Source organism: Alligator mississippiensis, chromosome 10, assembly GCF_030867095.1.
Source record: "Alligator mississippiensis isolate rAllMis1 chromosome 10, rAllMis1, whole genome shotgun sequence".
Taxonomy (NCBI): Eukaryota; Metazoa; Chordata; order Crocodylia; family Alligatoridae; genus Alligator; species Alligator mississippiensis.
The window spans coordinates 31562822-31581447 of NC_081833.1; the positions used below are offsets into that span (position 1 = coordinate 31562822).

At 49.5% G+C, this 18626-nt stretch overlaps 1 protein-coding gene across 3 annotated transcripts; it reads right to left on the reverse strand.

The window, feature by feature from the left end:
* Positions 1-192: 192 nt before the first annotated feature.
* Positions 193-18621, reverse strand: LOC102564915 (F-box/LRR-repeat protein 2). 3 transcript variants are annotated; one of them, XM_014602039.3, is made up of 7 exons: positions 18511-18621; positions 6501-6602; positions 3620-4603; positions 3172-3387; positions 2624-2770; positions 1703-1920; positions 193-1504 (listed from the first exon to the last, which is right to left on the reverse strand). In XM_014602039.3, the coding sequence occupies exons 1-7, from the start codon at positions 18535-18537 to the stop codon at positions 1336-1338; spliced, it is 1863 nt and encodes a 620-aa protein (XP_014457525.1). In that variant the 5' UTR covers positions 18538-18621; the 3' UTR covers positions 193-1335. The 3 variants fall into 3 exon arrangements, with proteins under 3 accessions (XP_014457525.1, XP_014457524.1, XP_019351229.1); XM_014602038.3 differs by having other exon boundaries at positions 2624-2836; XM_019495684.2 differs by lacking the exon at positions 6501-6602 and having other exon boundaries at positions 2624-2836.
* Between the last annotated feature and the right edge of the window lie 5 nt (positions 18622-18626).

Here is an 18626-nt window from a genome sequence, read left to right on the forward strand (position 1 = left end):
CCTCCTTCCTCTTTCTCCACTTGGCCACTGCAGAAGTGGCAAACCAGCAACTTGTATATCGGGGCCCAAGGAATGGTGGTGTTCAGTGTAAGCTAAGGAATCAGCTACAGCTGGAGCCTGACACTCCCCTACTGGGTGGAGGTGTGCTGCAGCCCTGCTCCCTCCTCTCACCATAAGCACACAGGCAGATGGTTCTATAGAAAATAAAGGCTTTAATTAACAGTCTACAAGGCACCATGTATAGACACAATGATACATTCTAGAAAAGCATCTCTGGACCAAGGGCAGATTCCCTCCAGTCACAGAGGCATTTAAGGGCCAAAGAGAAGAGAGACAAGTTTGTCCTGGAAACAGCAGCAGGAGAGCCCTGTGCTGTTGAGGGAACCCTGAAAAGGAGGAAGTTGTGCTAGCTGCTCCTGGTGAGGGAAGTGGGTAGCCCAAAAGCATGGAGTTTTGCAAGCCAGAAGGGAGAGTGCTCCCATGGCTGGAGGGTAAGCTGGCAGCAGTCAGCTCAGAGTGAAAGGCTGGGACTAGGCAGTGCATTCACCCTCTTTGCAGTGTTGAAACTTGTGCCAGGAGGCTGTGCTGCAGCTTCCAGAAGCATTGGGAGGGACTGAGAAGGGGAGTCCCAGCCCCTCAGCCAGAACTCAATCTCGCATCAGGCCAGTTAAGATGCAGAAGTGCCTGCCTTTGGAGTACTATAGATTGCACAGCATTGGAGTCATCAACATGAGATACCTGTATTCTGCATCCCTCGTCGGGATACAGTGCCCTCTTCTCCCCTACTTAGCTCATTCCAGTGCCAGAGGCAGTGGCTGCTAGGCTTTTGATTTTCTGGTGCTTGGGCTTGGAAGAGTCTAATGGTGGCCATGCTCAGCCCTATATAACAAGCTAGAGGACTCGGAAGCTCCAACTGGAAGGCCCAGCACCTCAGTGGAGGGCAAGTTCCAAACAGCTCTGCAAGTATACCCCTGGGAAATCCAGTGAGCAGGTTGGGAGAGGGCTTATAGCCCAAGATGGGGTGGGGAAAGGGCTTTGAGGGCTCTTCCCACACACATAGTTTGGTAGCAGCTGAGTTGTACATAATATTGGACACAAGGAACGTCTTTGGCTAGGGAATACCAGAAAGCCAGCACTTCAAAGGCCAGCCATTTTGGAAAACAGCAGTGAGGATGAGAACTTCTTCCCCCTCATGCTGAGGGCTTGGAGCTGTCTCTGCTCTCCCAGGCAGTGTTAGCAGGGTCAATGAGTGGGGTTAAGTGTACCCACAGGGACGTGCCGGAGCTGAAGGTGCTTGCTGAGAAAGTGAATGGGTCTGAGCCCTATATCAGCCTCTCACAGGGTGAGGAAAAGGTCTGCTCCACCTGCAAAGTGTGACTGGATGCATGTCTGCAGGGGGAGCTGTGCCTGGAAAAGCTTGATGTCAGCCACACGGATCCCACTGCACATGGAGACATCCAGATTCTTGAGCTGCGTACATTCCTTCCCGATGGCCAGAAGGGTCCTGCAAGCAAGCCACACATCAGGGTTCCCTTCCCAGAAGCCAGTCTGACAGTCCCAAAGAGCCAAGTTGGTCTCTTCCCTCTCCCCAATCCCATGGTGTGTAGAGGCTGGAATCAGAGCTCCTGGGGTCTGCTGCCTGCTCTTTGAAGCCTCATGTCATTCTAGTATTAAGAGGAGACTGGAACCTTGCAATACTTACTGGTACGTGAGCTGGTTACAGCCAGAGATGTTGAGGCGCTGGAGTCTCCGCAGATAGCTGGCAGCCTCCATGAACCCCCCGTCAGTCAGGTTTCCACAGTGACTCAGTGACAGGTGCTCCAGGTTCCGGCAACCCCTGGCAATGGCTACAAGGCTGCTGTCAGTGATCTCATGTACTAAGCTGAGAGAGAGCCGCCTCAGCTCTGGGAAGCAGATAACCTAGTAAGAGCAATGGGAAATAAGGAGAATGAGAGAATAAGCAGGACAGCTGCTTAAAGGAGAGATTTCTTTGGACACTGCCCTCTGACAGGCATCCTGCTGTGACACCTTCACCACTAGCACAGGGTTCAGGGATGACTTCAGAAACTGGTGTTTGGAAGAAGACAAAAGGTATTTTCATCCTATCTGCTCCTGGAGCAATGGCACTACAGGTCCTGTGGGAGCACTGAGAGCTGAGGACCGTACTCATATGTGCTAGCCCCTGAGCCAGTGACACTTCTAGCACCATCCAGGATGGTCATTTTTTGTTAGCACAATAACTTCTAACATACACAGCCTGGTGTTCACACACTGCTCCACCTCTGGCCCAGTGCAGCACTGCTAGACATCTGTAACCCAGCAGCACTAGAAGAGGTAACAGCAGACCAGAGACTGGTTGTCTGGAGTCATGGAAGCCTGACTCACTTGGGCTTGCAGTGCTGGCACAATCTTATGCCAAAAGAATGCTCCTATAACACAGGCCCCTGGAGAGGGCTCAGGACCATAGAGTCTAGTTGTATGTCAGTCACTCAGCTCAGCATGCAGCCTGTATGAACTTCTATCTACACCTGGACTTTTCCAGTTTATTCATACCCTGCTCCTATGCTGAGCTGAGCTAAGCTAAGTTCAACCACGCCCGGGCTCTACAGGGCCACATCCATACCTTGGTTATGCTCATGTCAGTCAGCTTGTGGCAGGCCATTAGGTCAAGCTCTTGGAGGTAGTGGAGGGCCTGCAGGGAGGCTCGGTACTTCTTCTGGGACTCCTGCCAGTCTGAGTCAGTGAGGACTTTGGGAATCTGCTCCAAAGCCTGTGGAGGAGGCAGGAAGAACCCCATGTTCCCAAAATTCCTGCTGAACTTTGGACTTCCATCCTTCTGTCAAAGAAGTGGAACCATGATTAAACACTGCTGAACAGTGGCCTTGAGACTCTGCCTTGCATCCCACAGAGAAGCAAGGGAGGAGGAACTACCTCACACAGGCCACTGAAAAAAAAAACCAGCCTGGGGAGACCTGGGGTGGAGAGGAGATACAAAAGCTCAGCCACACGTCAGCCGCATCATCTGAGTGCATCACGATGGCCTGGCTGACAGCTGTCTCCAAACAGGTCATTCCATCACAGTGTCCACAACAGTAACAACACTCAGCACTGGAAACTGCCTTCAGATTCCTTCCACAGTATCACGCTCTCAAAAGTCTGGTGCGGACTTACCTCTCTGCCACAGTCCGGTGCCTGCTGGGGCTCTTCTATACCCAGGAGGCCCCAATCTGTCAGCTCCCTGCACCAAGCCATCCGCAGGACCATCAAGTGGGTGAAGTGGGAGGAAATTGCTTGGATGCTTATGTTGGTGAGGGAGACACAAGAAGACAAGTCTAATACTCTCAGACTGCTACTCAGTGTCCTGGCCAGGGAGAGGACAGAGCTGTCCTAGAGAGAAAGGATTCAATGAAAAGCCAAAGCACTGTAGTAAGCACTTACAACCTGCCTTGCTAGCCCTGGGCACAGAAGCCAGGGCTGTATGCAGAACAACCTTCTTATATGAGCACACAGGAACTCCTGGTGTATCCTCCACTGCCTGTGACAGTATCTATGACCTGAACAACAGAGCCAGGTCTGGTAACCCCCACCCTCTGAAGATAGCAGCAAATCGAAGACTTACTCTGAGTAAAGAGCAGAAGGCAAAGCTGAGGGAAACCAGTTTAGGTTGCAGCTCTGGGTGGGAAAAAGCCTTCACCAGCTTGTTACCACTCACTAGGCTACACTCAGAGATATCCAGGTTCTGCAGGCTCCTGAGCTGGCCGAAGTGCTCAAAAGCACCATCTGTCAGCCTGTGGATCTTCCCCAAACGTAGGTTCTGAAGGGCTTGGAGACTAGTTGATACAGCTAGGACAGCCTGATCAGACAGCTCAGAACAGCTGCTGATGTCTAAGAGAGTCAAGCTAGGCTGGTGCTTACATAGGAAGCTGACAGCTTCATTGGTGAGGTCCTGGCAGTTCTGAAGCACTAGTTCCTGGAGGTGCAGCTTCTCTATTTGCACCAGGGACTTCATGGCCTGCGCCGTGATGCTTGTGCCACTCAAATCCAAAGCCTGGAGACTGCTTGCTTGCTCCTTCAAAAAGCACTGGAGGTTGCGGAAGGACAATATGCAAGAGGAGTTGTAGTGACTGGAACCATGGTAGGGATCAAACTCAAAAGTGATGTGGCAGCGGGCCAGTGAGAGCTTGGTCAGGTGTGGCATGCAGCTCACCAGCCGGTTGAAGCTGAGGTCAGACAGGTAACGCAGGCCAGATAAGTTGAGCTCCTGGAGGTAGGCCAGGGCTTTTTGAGCTTGAGGCATGGTCTCAGGTTTGGAAAGCAGGGTCCCAGACATGAAGAGGCTGTTACAGCTACTCAAATCCAGTGAGGACAAGCAGTGGCAAGCAAAAACAAGGGTCATGAAAGAGGCCTCAGTCAGGCTGCTCCCACGCAGAGACAAGCTCTGTAGGTGAGGCCCCAGGTAATGCGCAACATACTTGATTACATCCCTGGAGATGGTAGAGCTGTCGAGGTTGGGCAGGCTGATGCAGCACACCCGGCTTCTTCCCAGGCTGGCAATGGTACTGAGAGACGTGGAACTGACTGGGATGTTGTAGGCAATGTTATCCTGGGATTGAACAGGAAAGGGATAATTGCTAGGAGGACAAATACAGTCAAGGCAGCGATGGAAACATACCAACTCTACCTATCAGGCTGCAGGGCAGATGTGCTCGTGACTATGTTTAGACCAGATCTAACTTCACAGGTATCTTCAGGAAGCAGGACTCCAGAAACAGCCCGTGAGAAAGGGAGAAACTCTAGGATTCTAGAAATCATCTAGGACAGGGGTGTCACACATATGGGCCATAGAAGTGGGTCATCCGTCCTGCAGGGCTACTCACAAGCTGGACGATCCACCTCTGGATCCAGTCTGTTGGGCTTGTTGCTGTGGCTGCTGGAACTGCTGTGTTGGTGTGAACCAGCACCCAGGGGATTAACACTCCTTTCCCCCCCCCCTCCCCTTCCCCTTCACTGAATTTCCAGTTTTTGCTTGCTACTGGCAATGGGAAAAGGGGGTGGGGGAAGAAGCAGCAGTGGTGTTAGCTCCTTGGGTGCTGGCTGCACTGACACAGAGAAGCTGACAGTTGCCTTATGGCTCAGATCTGGAGATGGGTTGTCTGGCCCACGAGAAGCCCTGCGGGGTGGATGACGCAGTCCTGGCTATGGCCTACCCCCTGGCTGCTGACAGGAAATATGACTCATCAGTGAGCTTGACACCCCTGGTCTGGAGATTGAAGTACTGGAGGCATGAAGGCAGGAGTCCTGATGCTCCAGAGGCATGGCCCGTGGAACCAGAGAGACAGCTCAGGATCCTGGGAGAGTGATAAGGGAAGTAGAGACATGCTGACTCTAAACAAGTAACTAGAGAAGCAACCCCTGCCCCTTTTTTTGGGAGAAGCAGTCTATGCCCAGTCTATACAGTCTATGGGGAGGGGAGTTTGGGCCAGCACAGGCAGCTTGGGCCAGGGGGTGACTGCACTTACATAAGCACATGCTCAGGCATGGCACTGTGGGCCTAGGCATGCATGGGAAGGGGAGAGGCAGCCTGGGGAACAAATTGGCCCCTTGAAGGACGCTCTGCTCTTTGATGAGTGTGTCAGAACCTCCATTTTGTGGGTGAAGCAGGCTCCCTCTGGGAGGCTGTCCACAACCAAATGGTTCTGGCTTGTCAGACAATGGGGTTAGCCTCACTGAACCACTGACTTCCTGCCACAGCAATTCCATAGGAGCAGGAGCAGGAAGCATCCCTAGCAGGTGGAAAATGAAACAAGGTATTGTAGCCTGCTTTGGAAAGGGATAGGACCTCTAAGGCATGGTGCCAGTCCATTGTCAGACACAGGAACACAAGTGGGGCAGCACTGGCTTTGCCTTCTGCCAGGGACACTGACTGAGCCTGAGGACTCTCAGAAATGCTGAGGGAGTTGAAGGAGCCATCACATCCAGGTGTCTTAGTTGACCTAGCTCTCTAACTGTTCTGTGCTAGCTCTGTAATTAGTCAACTACCTACATGGAAACAGCTCCTTTGCAAAGCCTGTATTTTTTCTTCAACTACTAACAGCCCCTAAGAAGTTAAATGATAAACCAGAGAGCTCCGCGAGGCAGAACTGTGGGGAACATGCAAAGGACTGCGGGATCTCAATACTAGAGTGCAGGGTAGCTGGGCTATGGGCCTCCTTGTCCCAGAAAAGGGACCAGACAAGAGGGCTGACCCTGGAATGGGCTTGGATCCCTCAGCATGAAACAGTCACTGGGCTCTACCCAGTACTGGCTATAGGACCCAATGGCTGGGTCTGGTTAAGAGCCTACTAATCATCCATTAGCAGGACTCAGCCAGGACCTCAACAGCAAGCATAGCCATGTAAGCCAAGGTTGCAGGAAGGAAGTGGGGATGGGGGCTCAGCAAGGGCCCTGAGAGTGGGCACACCTACACAGACCTCAGATCTAGGAAGGAGAGCAGGCTTTACCTGACACAGGGAGTCCCGGGCTGCAAAATACCAGATACGATTTACCAGAGCAGCCTCTTTCTTGTCAGTAATGGGCAGGAAACTCAGGATGTATGTGACAATCTGGAAAGAATGGCAGACAAATGAGGAAAAGGCCCTGAGGAAAGCTTTTCCCCCTGCAGGAGGAGGGAGTTTGCTGTGGAACCAAGAGTGGAGCAGTCTGATGGGGAAAAATGTCACAGTTCAGTGGGATCCCTTTTTTCCAACACTGCCCTGCAGTCTGTGGGCCAGGTCCCTAACTAGCTCTCTCAGACACTGCAAGGAAGGGCTGTGCCGCACAGCCTGAGGGAAGGAACGACCACCTGGCGCACAGTTATTCATAAAACTTTGCCACAAGGCAAAGTCTCTAACAGCTCATGGCTACTCTAGGCTCATGGTGCTAGCACCTGCCCTCCCCCACAGTCCTGCAAACAGTAACTGAGATATGCACTTCACAGAGGACACCATCTACACCCTGGTCCCCCAGCCAGGGAAGTGGATTTCTCATTATCAGAATCGCAGAGAAAATCTTTAAAATAATGATCAGAGCCTAACTGATAGCATATCTGCCTCAGTCTATGAGTGGCTTGAAACAGCTGCTGTGAGAGGTAGGACCTGCCCTATGCATGCTGCTGGTATGTTAACTCTTGAATCCTATCATACTGGTCCACATGTTCCAGTTAAAGTGATTCTCCCACAACTCCTAAATGTCTCCATTTCCCTCTCTGGAACCAAGTGCCTCAGCTTTTCCCTGCCCTGATCCTAAAGGCTCCATCTTCCCCCAGACAACACCTATGAGGTACTTGCATGTTATCAATGCACAATTCAGAGCACCCTGGAAGGTGTAAAATATAATTTATCTCAAATTAAGCAACTCTAGAGAGACTACGCTGTTTGGATTATTAATTTTCCTGCTTACTGAGTCAATAAAAACTTCTCTCGTGTAAATCTCTGCAGCTGTTATACAATTCCCGAAATACCTGACGGCAGAGCTTGCAGGGCTCTTTTCCCACTACTGAAGTGCAGCCACTTCTGAAGTTAGAAAGAACTGCTGTGCACACAGAAACACACCCCAGGAGTTTAGGGCAGGAATGAGGAATGCCATATCCCAGTATGAGTATACGCCCAACCTACTATGAACACTGTCTCGGCACCATGTATTGTTTCATGTTCACTTTGCCTATGTGCTTTCCCTCTCAGAGGCACAAACTGACAAAAATAAAGGGGTATGCTGCATTACAACTTCAGTGAAAGCACAGCTGGTTAGCTGGGATTCGGATTTTGTTTGGCTCCAACCAACAGCCATGAAAGTTGCAGCTACCAGTTTGAAACATACACATTGTTTGATCTAACTCTCATTACTCAAAGGAGAAGCAGGCTCAAGAGAAGTCAGAAAGACCTAGCTAAGTAGACACTGCTTGACCTCCTTACGCAGAGTGGTACATGACAAGTGGATCCACAGGTCGGGGAATGTGCATAGGATGCATTTGGCATTGCCTATAATGATCTTTGAAGACTGTATTTTACCTAATTATTATGAAGTTTACTAAATACATGCAATGAGTCCATTCAATAGCAGGATTGTGAGAAAATGACCCAGGAAGTGGAGAGCAGATTCCAGCAAACCAAAGAGAGACAATACAGCAGCCATTCACTTTGATGCTCTGCCTCTGGGTCCGAGCTTGGAAGAAAAAAGAATTTTGCTGGATTTAAAGTCAGACTCCCAAGAGGTGGGAGAAAATGGGGGAGAGAACTGCTGGGTAGATATCCAGAAGAACAGGGAAGTTAGGGAGTCTGGGGTAAGACAGGCCTGCCAAGACTACAGTTAAAATGGACACCCGCATAGATTCATAGATTTATAGATTCATAGATGTTAGGGTCGGAAGGGACCTCAATAGATCATCAAGTCCGACCCCCTGCATAGGCAGGAAAGAGTGCTGGGTCTAGATGACCCCAGCTAGATGCTTATCTAACCTCCTCTTGAAGACCCCCAGGGTAGGGGAGAGCACCACCTCCCTTGGGAGCCCGTTCCAGACCCTGGCCACTCGAACTGTGAAGAAGTTCTTCCTAATGTCCAATCTAAACCTGCTCTCTGCTAGCTTGTGGCCGTTATTTCTTGTAACCCCCGGGGGCGCCTTGGTGAATAAATCCTCACCAATTCCCTTCTGTGCCCCCATGATGAACTTATAGGCAGCCACAAGGTCGCCTCTCAACCTTCTCTTGCGGAGGCTGAAAAGGTCCATTTTCTCTAGTTTCTCTTCGTAGGACTTGGTCTGCAGGCCCTTAACCATACGAGTGGCCCTTCTCTGGACCCTCTCCAGGTTATCCGCATCCCTCTTGAATTGCGGCGCCCAGAATTGCACGCAGTACTCCAACTGCGGTCTGACCAGCGCCCGATAGAGGGGAAGCATCACCTCCTTGGACCTATTCGTCATGCATCTGCTGATGCACGATAAAGTGCCATTGGCTTTTCTGATGGCTTCGTCACACTGCCGACTCATGTTCATCTTGGAGTCCACTAGGACTCCAAGATCCCTTTACACTTCCGTGCCACCCAGCAAGTCATTCCCTACGCTGTAGGTGTGCTGGACATTTTTCCTCCCTAGGTGCAGCACTTTGCATTTCTCCTTGCTGAACTGCATTCTGTTGTTTTCTGCCCACTTGTCTAACCTGTCCAGGTCTGCTTGCAGCTGTTCCCTGCCCTCCGGTGTGTCCACTTCTCCCCAAAGTTTTGTGTCATCTGCAAACTTGGACAGAGTACATTTCACTCCCTCGTCCAAGTCGCTGATGAAGACATTAAAGAGTATCGGTCCAAGGACCGAGCCCTGCGGGACACCACTGCCCACACCCTTCCAGGTTGAAGCCGACCCATCCACTACGACTCTCTGGGTGCGACCCTCCAGCCAATTCGCCACCCACCGGACTGTGTAGTCATCCAAATCACAGCCTCTTAACTTGTTCACCAGTATGGGGTGGGATACCATATCGAAGGCCTTCCTGAAGTCTAAGTATACGACATCCACCCCTCCTCCTGTGTCCAGGCGTTTCGTAACCTGGTCATAAAAAGAGACCAGATTAGTCAGGCACGATCTGCCTGCTATGAACCCGTGCTGGTTTCCCCTCAGCATAATTTGTCCTGCCGGGCTCTCGCAAATGTGAGCCTTGATAATTTTTTTTTTTTTAAAACCATTCATTATTTTAAAATCCTGTTCCTCTCATGTCCTGCTTTGTCCTTAAGGTTTGTGAAGGCTGTCTGGCCCTTAAGTTTCCCACTGGCCATAAGCTCCTGATATGGACACTTTGTGGTACTGAACCAAATCAGGCCTGCTAAGTAAGCAACAATCACAAATTAATATCCGATCGCTCAGGGCCCAGTCCAACAGTGGGTGAATTGGAAGATGCTACCCAGAGTGGAGAGGTAAAGCCAGAAGGCCTCAGAGGGCACATTCCAAGATAGGGGAAGAGGTGCAGCTAGCCCTGTAACCTCCCTCAACATATCTTCAGTCTATACATGTCCCCCTACTCTCATCTCCCTTGCCTTGGCCCTCAAATTCTTTTCAGTTCTTTTCCTTCCATTGAGCTATCCCCTTCCAACTCAGGTCACAAGTCAGTCCCAACACTATCTGGTGCACTGGCTTAGGGTGGTTATTATTGTTGTAATTTTTTTATTTATATCCTGTTCTACCTAGAAGGGCTTGTTAAATAATCAGGGACTCTTTTACAGATGGGCTGATTGGGCGCAGTCTTTGGCACGTGTCCAAAGCAATACACCTGAATCACTCTACCCCCTTCTACCCAAACTGAAATTATGGCACCATGCCATTTCCACCATGTTTGTTCTGCCGGCATTTTCTCCCCTTCCTCTTGGCCTATCCCTGATCTTTGGGGCAGACACTGTCTGATTCTCTGTATATAAAATAATCTGTGTGAAGCTGTTCTCCCAAGTCATTTACTATTGAATGAAACTTTGGGCTGTGGCTTGCTGCAGAACCATATGTTGCCTCCCTCATTATCTCCCTTAAGGACACCTGTGAATGGTATTTCACAGCAATGCTATGATCACTGTACAGAATATGACAGAATATCCTGTAGTTTTTTTAAACTCATATTAATCCCTTGCTTTAAAGGTCTGTAACACAGAGAGAGCCAGGTCCTGTAGGGGGCTGACAAGTGACAGTTTCCCTTAAAGGCAAAGCAAACCTGTTGAAGTCAAGGGATTGAAAGTGTTCCACACAGATCAGGAGAGCCAGGCAGCACATTGTAGCACTTGCACTTTAGGCCAGGGTGGGCTACCTACAGCTTGCAGACTGGCCTGCAAAGATCTGTTTCAGGGGAGGCAGGGAAAAGGGGTGCATTAAAAGCAGTGACTTAAACTCTCCTGTTCTGTACCCTTGCTATTCTCCACGGGCATTCCCTGTGCTTTTTGGCAGCACCCAGTAAGTGGAAGGGACACAAAGCAAAAAGGGAATTGGTAGTGGCAATTGGGGACTGGCAACTCCTAGCAGTGGATGGGTTGCAAACAACCAGCCCACTGCTCTAAAAGGTTGCTGACCTCTGCTATAGGCCTTATACTATGAAAAAAAATGTTTTCCTTTTGTTGATTGGAATACAGCTAGTGTCCACACATAAAAGTGCTTCTAATGGACTGATGGGGAATAGGAAATACTCCAAACAGATCTGGTATTTTCTTGCTAGGAACCACTGCAGCCTGAGTTGGTTTAGCATCAATCATTCTGATACTGTAAATACTGGCACAAACATTCACACCACAGTGTGGAGAAAATCAAACACTGGATTGCTGCTCCACAGCACTGTTGTTAAAATTTCTACAGTTGCTACCTGACAATCCCTTTCACCTCTTGACTTCCCACTATCATGCTTCCCAGCCTTGTTTCCTAGTAAACCTCTGGTAATACTCTCCTCTCCATGTAATCCTTTGGACAATACCCTTCTCAGCAGCAGTGCTAGCCATGTTTTTCCCATTAAGTACTGGAACTGGGGTCCAACATAAGTGACCTAATTCAAGATCGCCTGTCAAAGTGCCCATTGTCTAAGTGACAATTGAACCAAAAAGTATTAGCTGTGATCACTGATTCAGAAGGGAAAAGCAGGTATTCATAAGAGAAGGACTGGACCCCCACTTGGCTGTTACTGCCCCATTATGGTCCCACAGAGCCTGGAAAAGCCTCCCCCATTAAGGTGTGATTACCTTATTGAACTGAGGGACCCAATGGAGCAGAGTTCTAAATCCCCATCATTTTGATTGATGTAACTGATGTCAATCCCACTAAGCAGCTCTGCCTCCTTTGTGCAGCTAGCAAAGGAGACAGAACTGGGCAGAAGTGCAGCACAGTTTGGGAAAGGGGCTTTGACAGGAAAAAGTAAGTTTAAAAGGGAGCAGCCTCCAGGACCCTGGAGATGGTTGAGCAGGTAACAGGCTTACAAGCAGCAATAAAGAAGCATCCAGATGGGTGTGGAAGTGGAAATGATAGAAACAAGGAAGTGATCCAGCAGAGAAGGCAGGACTAGAGGCCAAGTACCAAGGGGGGAAAGGCCAAGAGAGAGGAAGGCTGACAAGAACCAGGGCCAGGGAGGAAAGACCAAAGGAGGCAGAAAGAAGAAAAGAACAAGATGAAGCAGAAAGGAACAAAGAATTGCTTGTGGGAGCAGAGCACAAGAGAAGTCAGATTTGCCATACCCTCTCCACCTTCTTGTCATTATCTCACAGTGGGCGCATCTACATGAGATGCTAAATGTGCAACAGACCAATTCTACTATGCATTAGCGCAGCAGACAAAAGCCATGCTAATATGCAGAATTAGTCTACTGTGCATTAGTGGGACAAAAAAAGTATTCACTGGCACTACGGCGCAGTAGTGCTGATTACGGCACATTAATAAACATGTAGAAGCACCCACTGTTATTCATAGGTGATGCAGATTGGTCCTTGCTGGCCAGTGAGTGGGAGGTGACACCTGGTGCCTCCCCTCCCTCCCGAATGTGGGGGCACCAAGAGAAGCACTGGCAGCACTTCTGGGTTTGCTGCCACCAGTGCTGGTGATTGGCCACTGGTGCCCCCCCAGGATCAGGAGGCACCAGTCACCCATGCTGCTATTGATATTTGCTTGCTTTGCCTGTAACCAATGCTACTGGAACAGCCTTTCCTGGAAGTTACCAACATAGAACAATGGCTGTGGAGCATCTGAATCATAGTATCTATCACAGGACTAGAGATCACAAGGACTACCCAGTTCTGTGCACAGATGATTTGCTACTTCTAAACCATCCCAGACAGATGTCTAGCCATCAATCCATTTATTTGCTTGTGGTTGTTTAATTCATCATGAAATTATATGAATCCACCAACAGTAGTTCTTGTTGGCTTAAGAATGATATTTAGAGGTTTGTTTTTGGGGAATTTGCTTATAGGTTTTATTTATATATGTGCATTAGAATAATGGCTATAGCAGCAAGGGTTAATTGATTTTTAATAGATTGAGTCTCATACACAGGCTTCCCAGCCTTCAGAAGCAGACACGGTGTCTAACCCAGGCAGGAAAACAACAAGGCCACACATCCTGGGTAACTGAAAACATCCAAACTTTATTTTCATGATAGAGATAGGCCTGGCTCCAGGGCTGTAGTGCCTGCTTGCAAAAAGCCTTAAGCTTTCTGGTTTTAGGGGCACAGAACAAATTAGAAGGACACCAATAAAGCCCCAAATTAAGATGTGGGCATGTGATAGGTTTATGAAAATGGAGTTTTGGCTGACAATACAGGACATGAACCATGTGACAAACACAGAGAGACCACCCAGCGACAGCCATGGATCAAGAGTCATCAGGAGAAGAAAGAATACAAAAGAAAGTTTTCAAAACAGCGGGGGGAACAGTTGGCATCAACCCCTGGCCTCCAAGGTTGCTGATGTCAAACACTCAAGCAAAGAACCTCAAGGTGGTGTTTATGTACCAGCTGGACAGACTGCTTGCCTTGTGTATATTCTGGGACTGGGAAATGTGGGTAATGTATGTTGTACTTGCTTTGCCTGCATTGCTTTTATCTCTTATCACTGTGTATCAAAAATTTTGCCTATCATCAACCGGCAGGGGTTATGGTCGATCTGAGGGCTGTGCTTGCCTGGAGCAAACGTATCAGGGCTGGGTTGTGAATTCAGTGCCAACAGTTCTACCTAGCACCCATTCCTCCAGCTACTTTTGAGAATGACATGTGGGATTACATCAAAAGCATAACTGAAGTCCAGGTGTCACAGTAGCTCCATTCCCTTTATCCATAAACAAGTTACCCTCTCAAAGAGGGAAACTGAGTTAGCATGGTGTGATTTATTTTTGACAAGGGCATAATGGCTACTAATGGTCCCCCCTTCAGGTGATCACTACCTCCAGATATTTACATCTTCAATGTGTGTAATTTGCCCTAGTAACTTCCTAGATATTGAAGTCAGGTTCACTGGTCTTTACTTCCCCAGGTTCTTTTTTTTCCCCTTTATAATTACATTAGTCCTTCTCTAGTCCTATGAGGCCTCACCTGTCATCCATATTATGCCAGTGCTCCTGATATTTCTTAAACTAATACAATCAACATCCTAGGGTTAATTCTGTCAGGCCCCGCTGACTCATATTCATTCTTCATTATTTGTCAAAAGTTCTCTGACGTGCTCTATACTGATTACAATCTGCAGCCCTTCCTTTTCTTTGTTGATAATTTTCCTAGTAGTCTGGTCATAGTTTATTTTCCTTGTGCAGAATGAAGCAAAGGAAGCACTGAGAAGCTCTTCCTTCTTTCTGTCTTCCTTGAGCAGCACACCTTCTCTACGGAGCAATGAATCCATAGTGTCTCTGGTCTTTCTTTCCATCACACATAGTTGTAGATCATTATCTTGCTGTCTTAAATATTTGTTGCTGGTTGTAACTTGTTTTTCACTTTTGGTTTCCTGATTTTGTCCCTATATGTTCAAGCTATTCCTTTGTATACCTCTTTTGTGACACACCCTTCCCTTCCACTGACTGTATATCTCTTGATTTTCAAAAAGCTACAAAATTCCTTGTGTAACCATATCAGTCTCCTACAGTTCTTACCTTCCCTCTGCACTGGAATAGTTTGATGTGGGCTTACAATAGAATTGTCAGCCCTCTTGGACTCTTTTTTCTTTTAGTCTGTCTACAGGACCTTACCTGCTATGACAGGTCTTAGTGTCTAGTCACTGTGTACTGACTTAAGATAGTAACATACTTCTAGAGATAAAACTGACATCTTTGCAAGATGACCAGCATCTCAAAGGGTATTGGCTTGGATATGTAGCTCCTCCTTTAGAGGCTATGGGATTTTGTCTTTCTATTGAAGAGTCACAGAATAACTGTGCAATAGGCCATTAATGCAAAGAAAGACACTGAATAGAACTGAGTCTAAGCAAGATCACTTACCCAAAAATGGTATGGGGAATGGCCAGATGAGGTCACTGGCTACTGAGCTGAAGACATGTCAAAACTGCCAGAGGGAAGCCAATTATACAACTTTCCAGAGAAATGCTCAATCCACCTTCCAGAAAGACTATTATGGAGAATTACTGCAGTTGCACAGAAGCATAGCTAGTTATTTCTGTACACTGGGCAAAGCACATGAGGGTGCATTGTTCCAAGCATGGGAGAGCTGAGGAAGGGTGTGCCAGGCAAGTCTTACCTGCTGCACTGTGGGCTCACCACATTTTGATGGATGCTGCTGTTACTGAGATATGGGCTCAGGTTGCTGTGGTACAGGGTCCCCACACATTGACTGTGCTCCCTCTAAATTGGCACCCAGGGCTAGTGCCGTACTTGCCAAGTCCTGGGTATACTCCTATGATAGCAATCTGGGACTATGGACTTTGAATTACTTTCAATTGCTGGCCAATCCTCATGGAAAAATGGACTTTGAAAGAGTAGAGTGTAGATCAACACTGTTTAAGAGAGGGGTTCTGCTCTGGGGGAGGAACTGGCCATCACTATATATAAACAGGAGGTACAGGAGAAAAGGGGCATGAGGGGCAATGCCCAGCTTGAAATATGTATAAACCTCAGAGTACATACAAACAATTTAACTGCTGGAAGTTAAAAGGGTTAGGGACTTACTCCAGAAGGGCTGATGTATGGTAATGGGTTGTGTACCTGCTAGGGGTGTACCAATAGAGATTTTGGGGGCTGATACCAATACCCGAGTTTTAAGGAGGCATATCGGCTAATACTGATCCAATTTCCAATACAGCGTGGAGAGCTGCTTCCAATTAGTAAATCCATTGTAGTGGAAGGGGAGAGGGGGGCAGATCAACCCCTTCCCAACCTCCACCCCACAATGAGGGAGGGGACAGGGGCAGATGCTGCTCAGCTGGCACAAGGCAGAGCAGGGCAGGGGGCATACCCACCGCTCATGGGGAGGGTGGCTCCCACTGGTGCACGCACCCCAAGAGGGCATGGGGGCGGGACGTGTGCCCCTGGATCTGCGCGGGGCAGCAGGTGGGCTGTAGTTGTGGGCTGGAGCCAGGGCTGCGCAGGGTTCTTCTCACCGGAGCTAGGCTCGGGGCAGGGGCTACGGAAGGGGCTGCAGCCACCCCAAATTTTGCCATGATGCCATTCCCAGAGCAGCCGCGGCTCTTCCCAGCACGTGGGTTGAGTCAGAGGTTGAGCTAGGAAGAGCCAGGGCTGCGCCTGCCTGTCCCCTCCCTCACCATGGTGGGAGAAGTTGATATGCCCCCATGACCCTTCCGTTCCCCATCCCCTTCCACTACAATGGACTTATCAGCTGGAGGCAGCTCTCCACGCTGCTTGGCTCTGCTCCTCGCTGCCTGAGTGCTGTGCTGCGGCTGTGTATGCGCACGGGCATTTATCGGCCAAATTATTGGCCCCATCAGGCCGATTTCCAATACAGCCAATTTTCTTTATATCGGTACCAATCTGATATCAGACCAATATATTGGTGCATCTCTAGTACCTGCTGCTCTTACTCTGTGGCAAGTCAAAGCTAAATAGCAATAGCTAGAGCTGTTTCAGTCAAGGGGAAGGTGTCCAAGTTTAGCTTTCACTTGCATATGACTTTGTTTCCCAGATGTCAGTTGCTCCACAGTAAGTCTCCATCCCCTTTTATTTTGCAGCAATTGGATCATTTGTTCATCTCCTGAGACTTACAAAACTAGGTAGCAGGCTAAGGGAAGGTATGTTTTCAAAGACCCATAACTCTCTTTAATAAGAAAATGACTATGGTCAAGACAGCCTTCTGTCAAGCCTATGACCCTTGCTTTTCTGTGATGTGACCCCTGAAGGGTTTACACTAGGAAGGTGGAATGCCTACTACTCAATACAGAGCTCTGTGGGAACATGTCTAAGTGTCTGGGAGGTTCAGGAGGTCTCAGACGCTTATTTCAACATCAAAAGAAGCAAGGCAGTGGCAATGTACCAGTGAAGGTCGTCAGATAAAAGCTCTGAGCCTAGAGTTGTCCCAGGAGTAGAAACAGCACCTAGATTCCACCCATAGCCTATCGGTGTGGAAACGTGGCACCCAGTGTGTAGAACATAGGCCTGGAAGATGACTCCTGGCTCAGACCACAATTCCTTGCAGTGGTGTAACTAGAAGAGGAACAGCTACTGCTGCAGCCACATGATCATGCCAGAAACATAGCAGCAGCTAAAAATTGCCAATCCCCCATGTGTTGCAGGTATCCTGAGCACCCAGCTGCCTTGTTATGCCTCTGACACTTTACTATATAACCCCAGTCAGAATCCATCAAGTTCCATTTTAAAACTAGTTAGATTTCTTGCCCCACCAGTCCTCCTGCGAGGCTCTCCCAGAGCTTCCCCCCACAGCAAACCTTTTCTAATTTCCGTCTTCAATCTTTTCCTGGGCAGTTTATACTTGCTTGTTCCTATGCCAACTTAAGCTATTTAAGTTATCTGTCTCCCTCCCTGGTGTTTACCCCTACAGTTGTATAGACAGTAGTCAGATATCTTCTCAGCCTTCATTTTCCTAGGCTAAACAAGCCAAGTTCTTTAGTCTGGGGGCATAACACAGCTTCCCCATTCCCCTGATCATCCCAGTAGTTTTTCTCTGCACCAACTATAGTTTGGCTTACATTTTTTTCAGAGCACGGGCAACCTGACATTCCAGACGAGGGCTCAGTAGTGAGGCCTTGCTCACTGACTTTAATGCTTCTCCATCTTTACTGTAGTTTGCCTGATACATCCTATGATCACACTTGCCCTTTTACCGACGTCTTGTCTGTGGGCTCATCATCATCCCACAACTAAGTTCTCTCTCCTCTGTCACTCCTAACTAATGAGATCCCATCCTTCAGCTGCCATTCGAAGGGTCAGCTGCTGATCCCATGGCCCTGCACTTGGTGGTATTTCATCTCATTCGAGTCCTCAAGGTCAGCCTTCCTGGGCCGTACCCAGTTCCTCCTTGGGTCAGTGATGCCTCCCAACTTCGTCATCAGGCAGTGCCATCAGCAGGCTCTTACCTGCTGGGCCCAGATCATCCATGGAAACGTTTAACGAGAGCAGCCCCAAGGCGGATGTGCCCCTCTCACCTCCCGCGCCACCCCTTCCAGCAGGGCCCTCGTCTAGCGGAGCCACCAGAGCTGCGCAGGGCCAGCACAGCACGCCTGTCCCGGGGCCTGCGGGGGACAGCTCTCCGCCTCTCTGTTATCAGAAGGGGCTAGTGAGGGTGTAACACGTGCAGACTTGGGGCAACGGAAGGGAAAACAGGTACGTGAGCGGGACCCCACGCTCGCAGCGAGTGCTCCAACGGGGGCCCGAGCGGAGCCGCCGCTGCCCCTCCCGCGGCGCCGAGGATCAGCCGGAGGCGGCTGAGCTCGGGCCGGGTGGGGCCGCGGGCGGGGAGCGCACAGCGCAAGGGCGCGAGGCCCGAAGAGGCGGCGCCGGGGGCTCCCTCTGCCCGGAGAGGCCGGCGGAGCGAGGAAGCCCCAGCCCAGGGCTCGCGGCGTTACCTCCACTGGCAGCGCGGCCGACTCCATCCCGCTCCGCCGCCGCCGTCACTTCCTGGTCTCCACGGCAACGCCGCACAGGCCGCCGGGACTGTGGAACCGTCGCCGCCGCGTTGTGC

What these genes read in the sequence shown, in the direction of transcription:
- LOC102564915 (XM_014602038.3), bottom strand. Translation starts at nt 18,537, where the DNA reads ATGGAGTCGGCCGCGCTGCCAGTGGAG. An exon ending in CCTTCTGCTCTTTACTCAGA is followed by an intron (nt 3,388 to 3,619) that starts GTAAGTCTTCGA and finishes CTTTCTCTCTAG; the next exon opens with GACAGCTCTGTCCTCTCCCT. An exon ending in TGTAACCAGCTCACGTACCA is followed by an intron (nt 1,505 to 1,702) that starts GTAAGTATTGCA and finishes GCTTGCTTGCAG; the next exon opens with GACCCTTCTGGCCATCGGGA.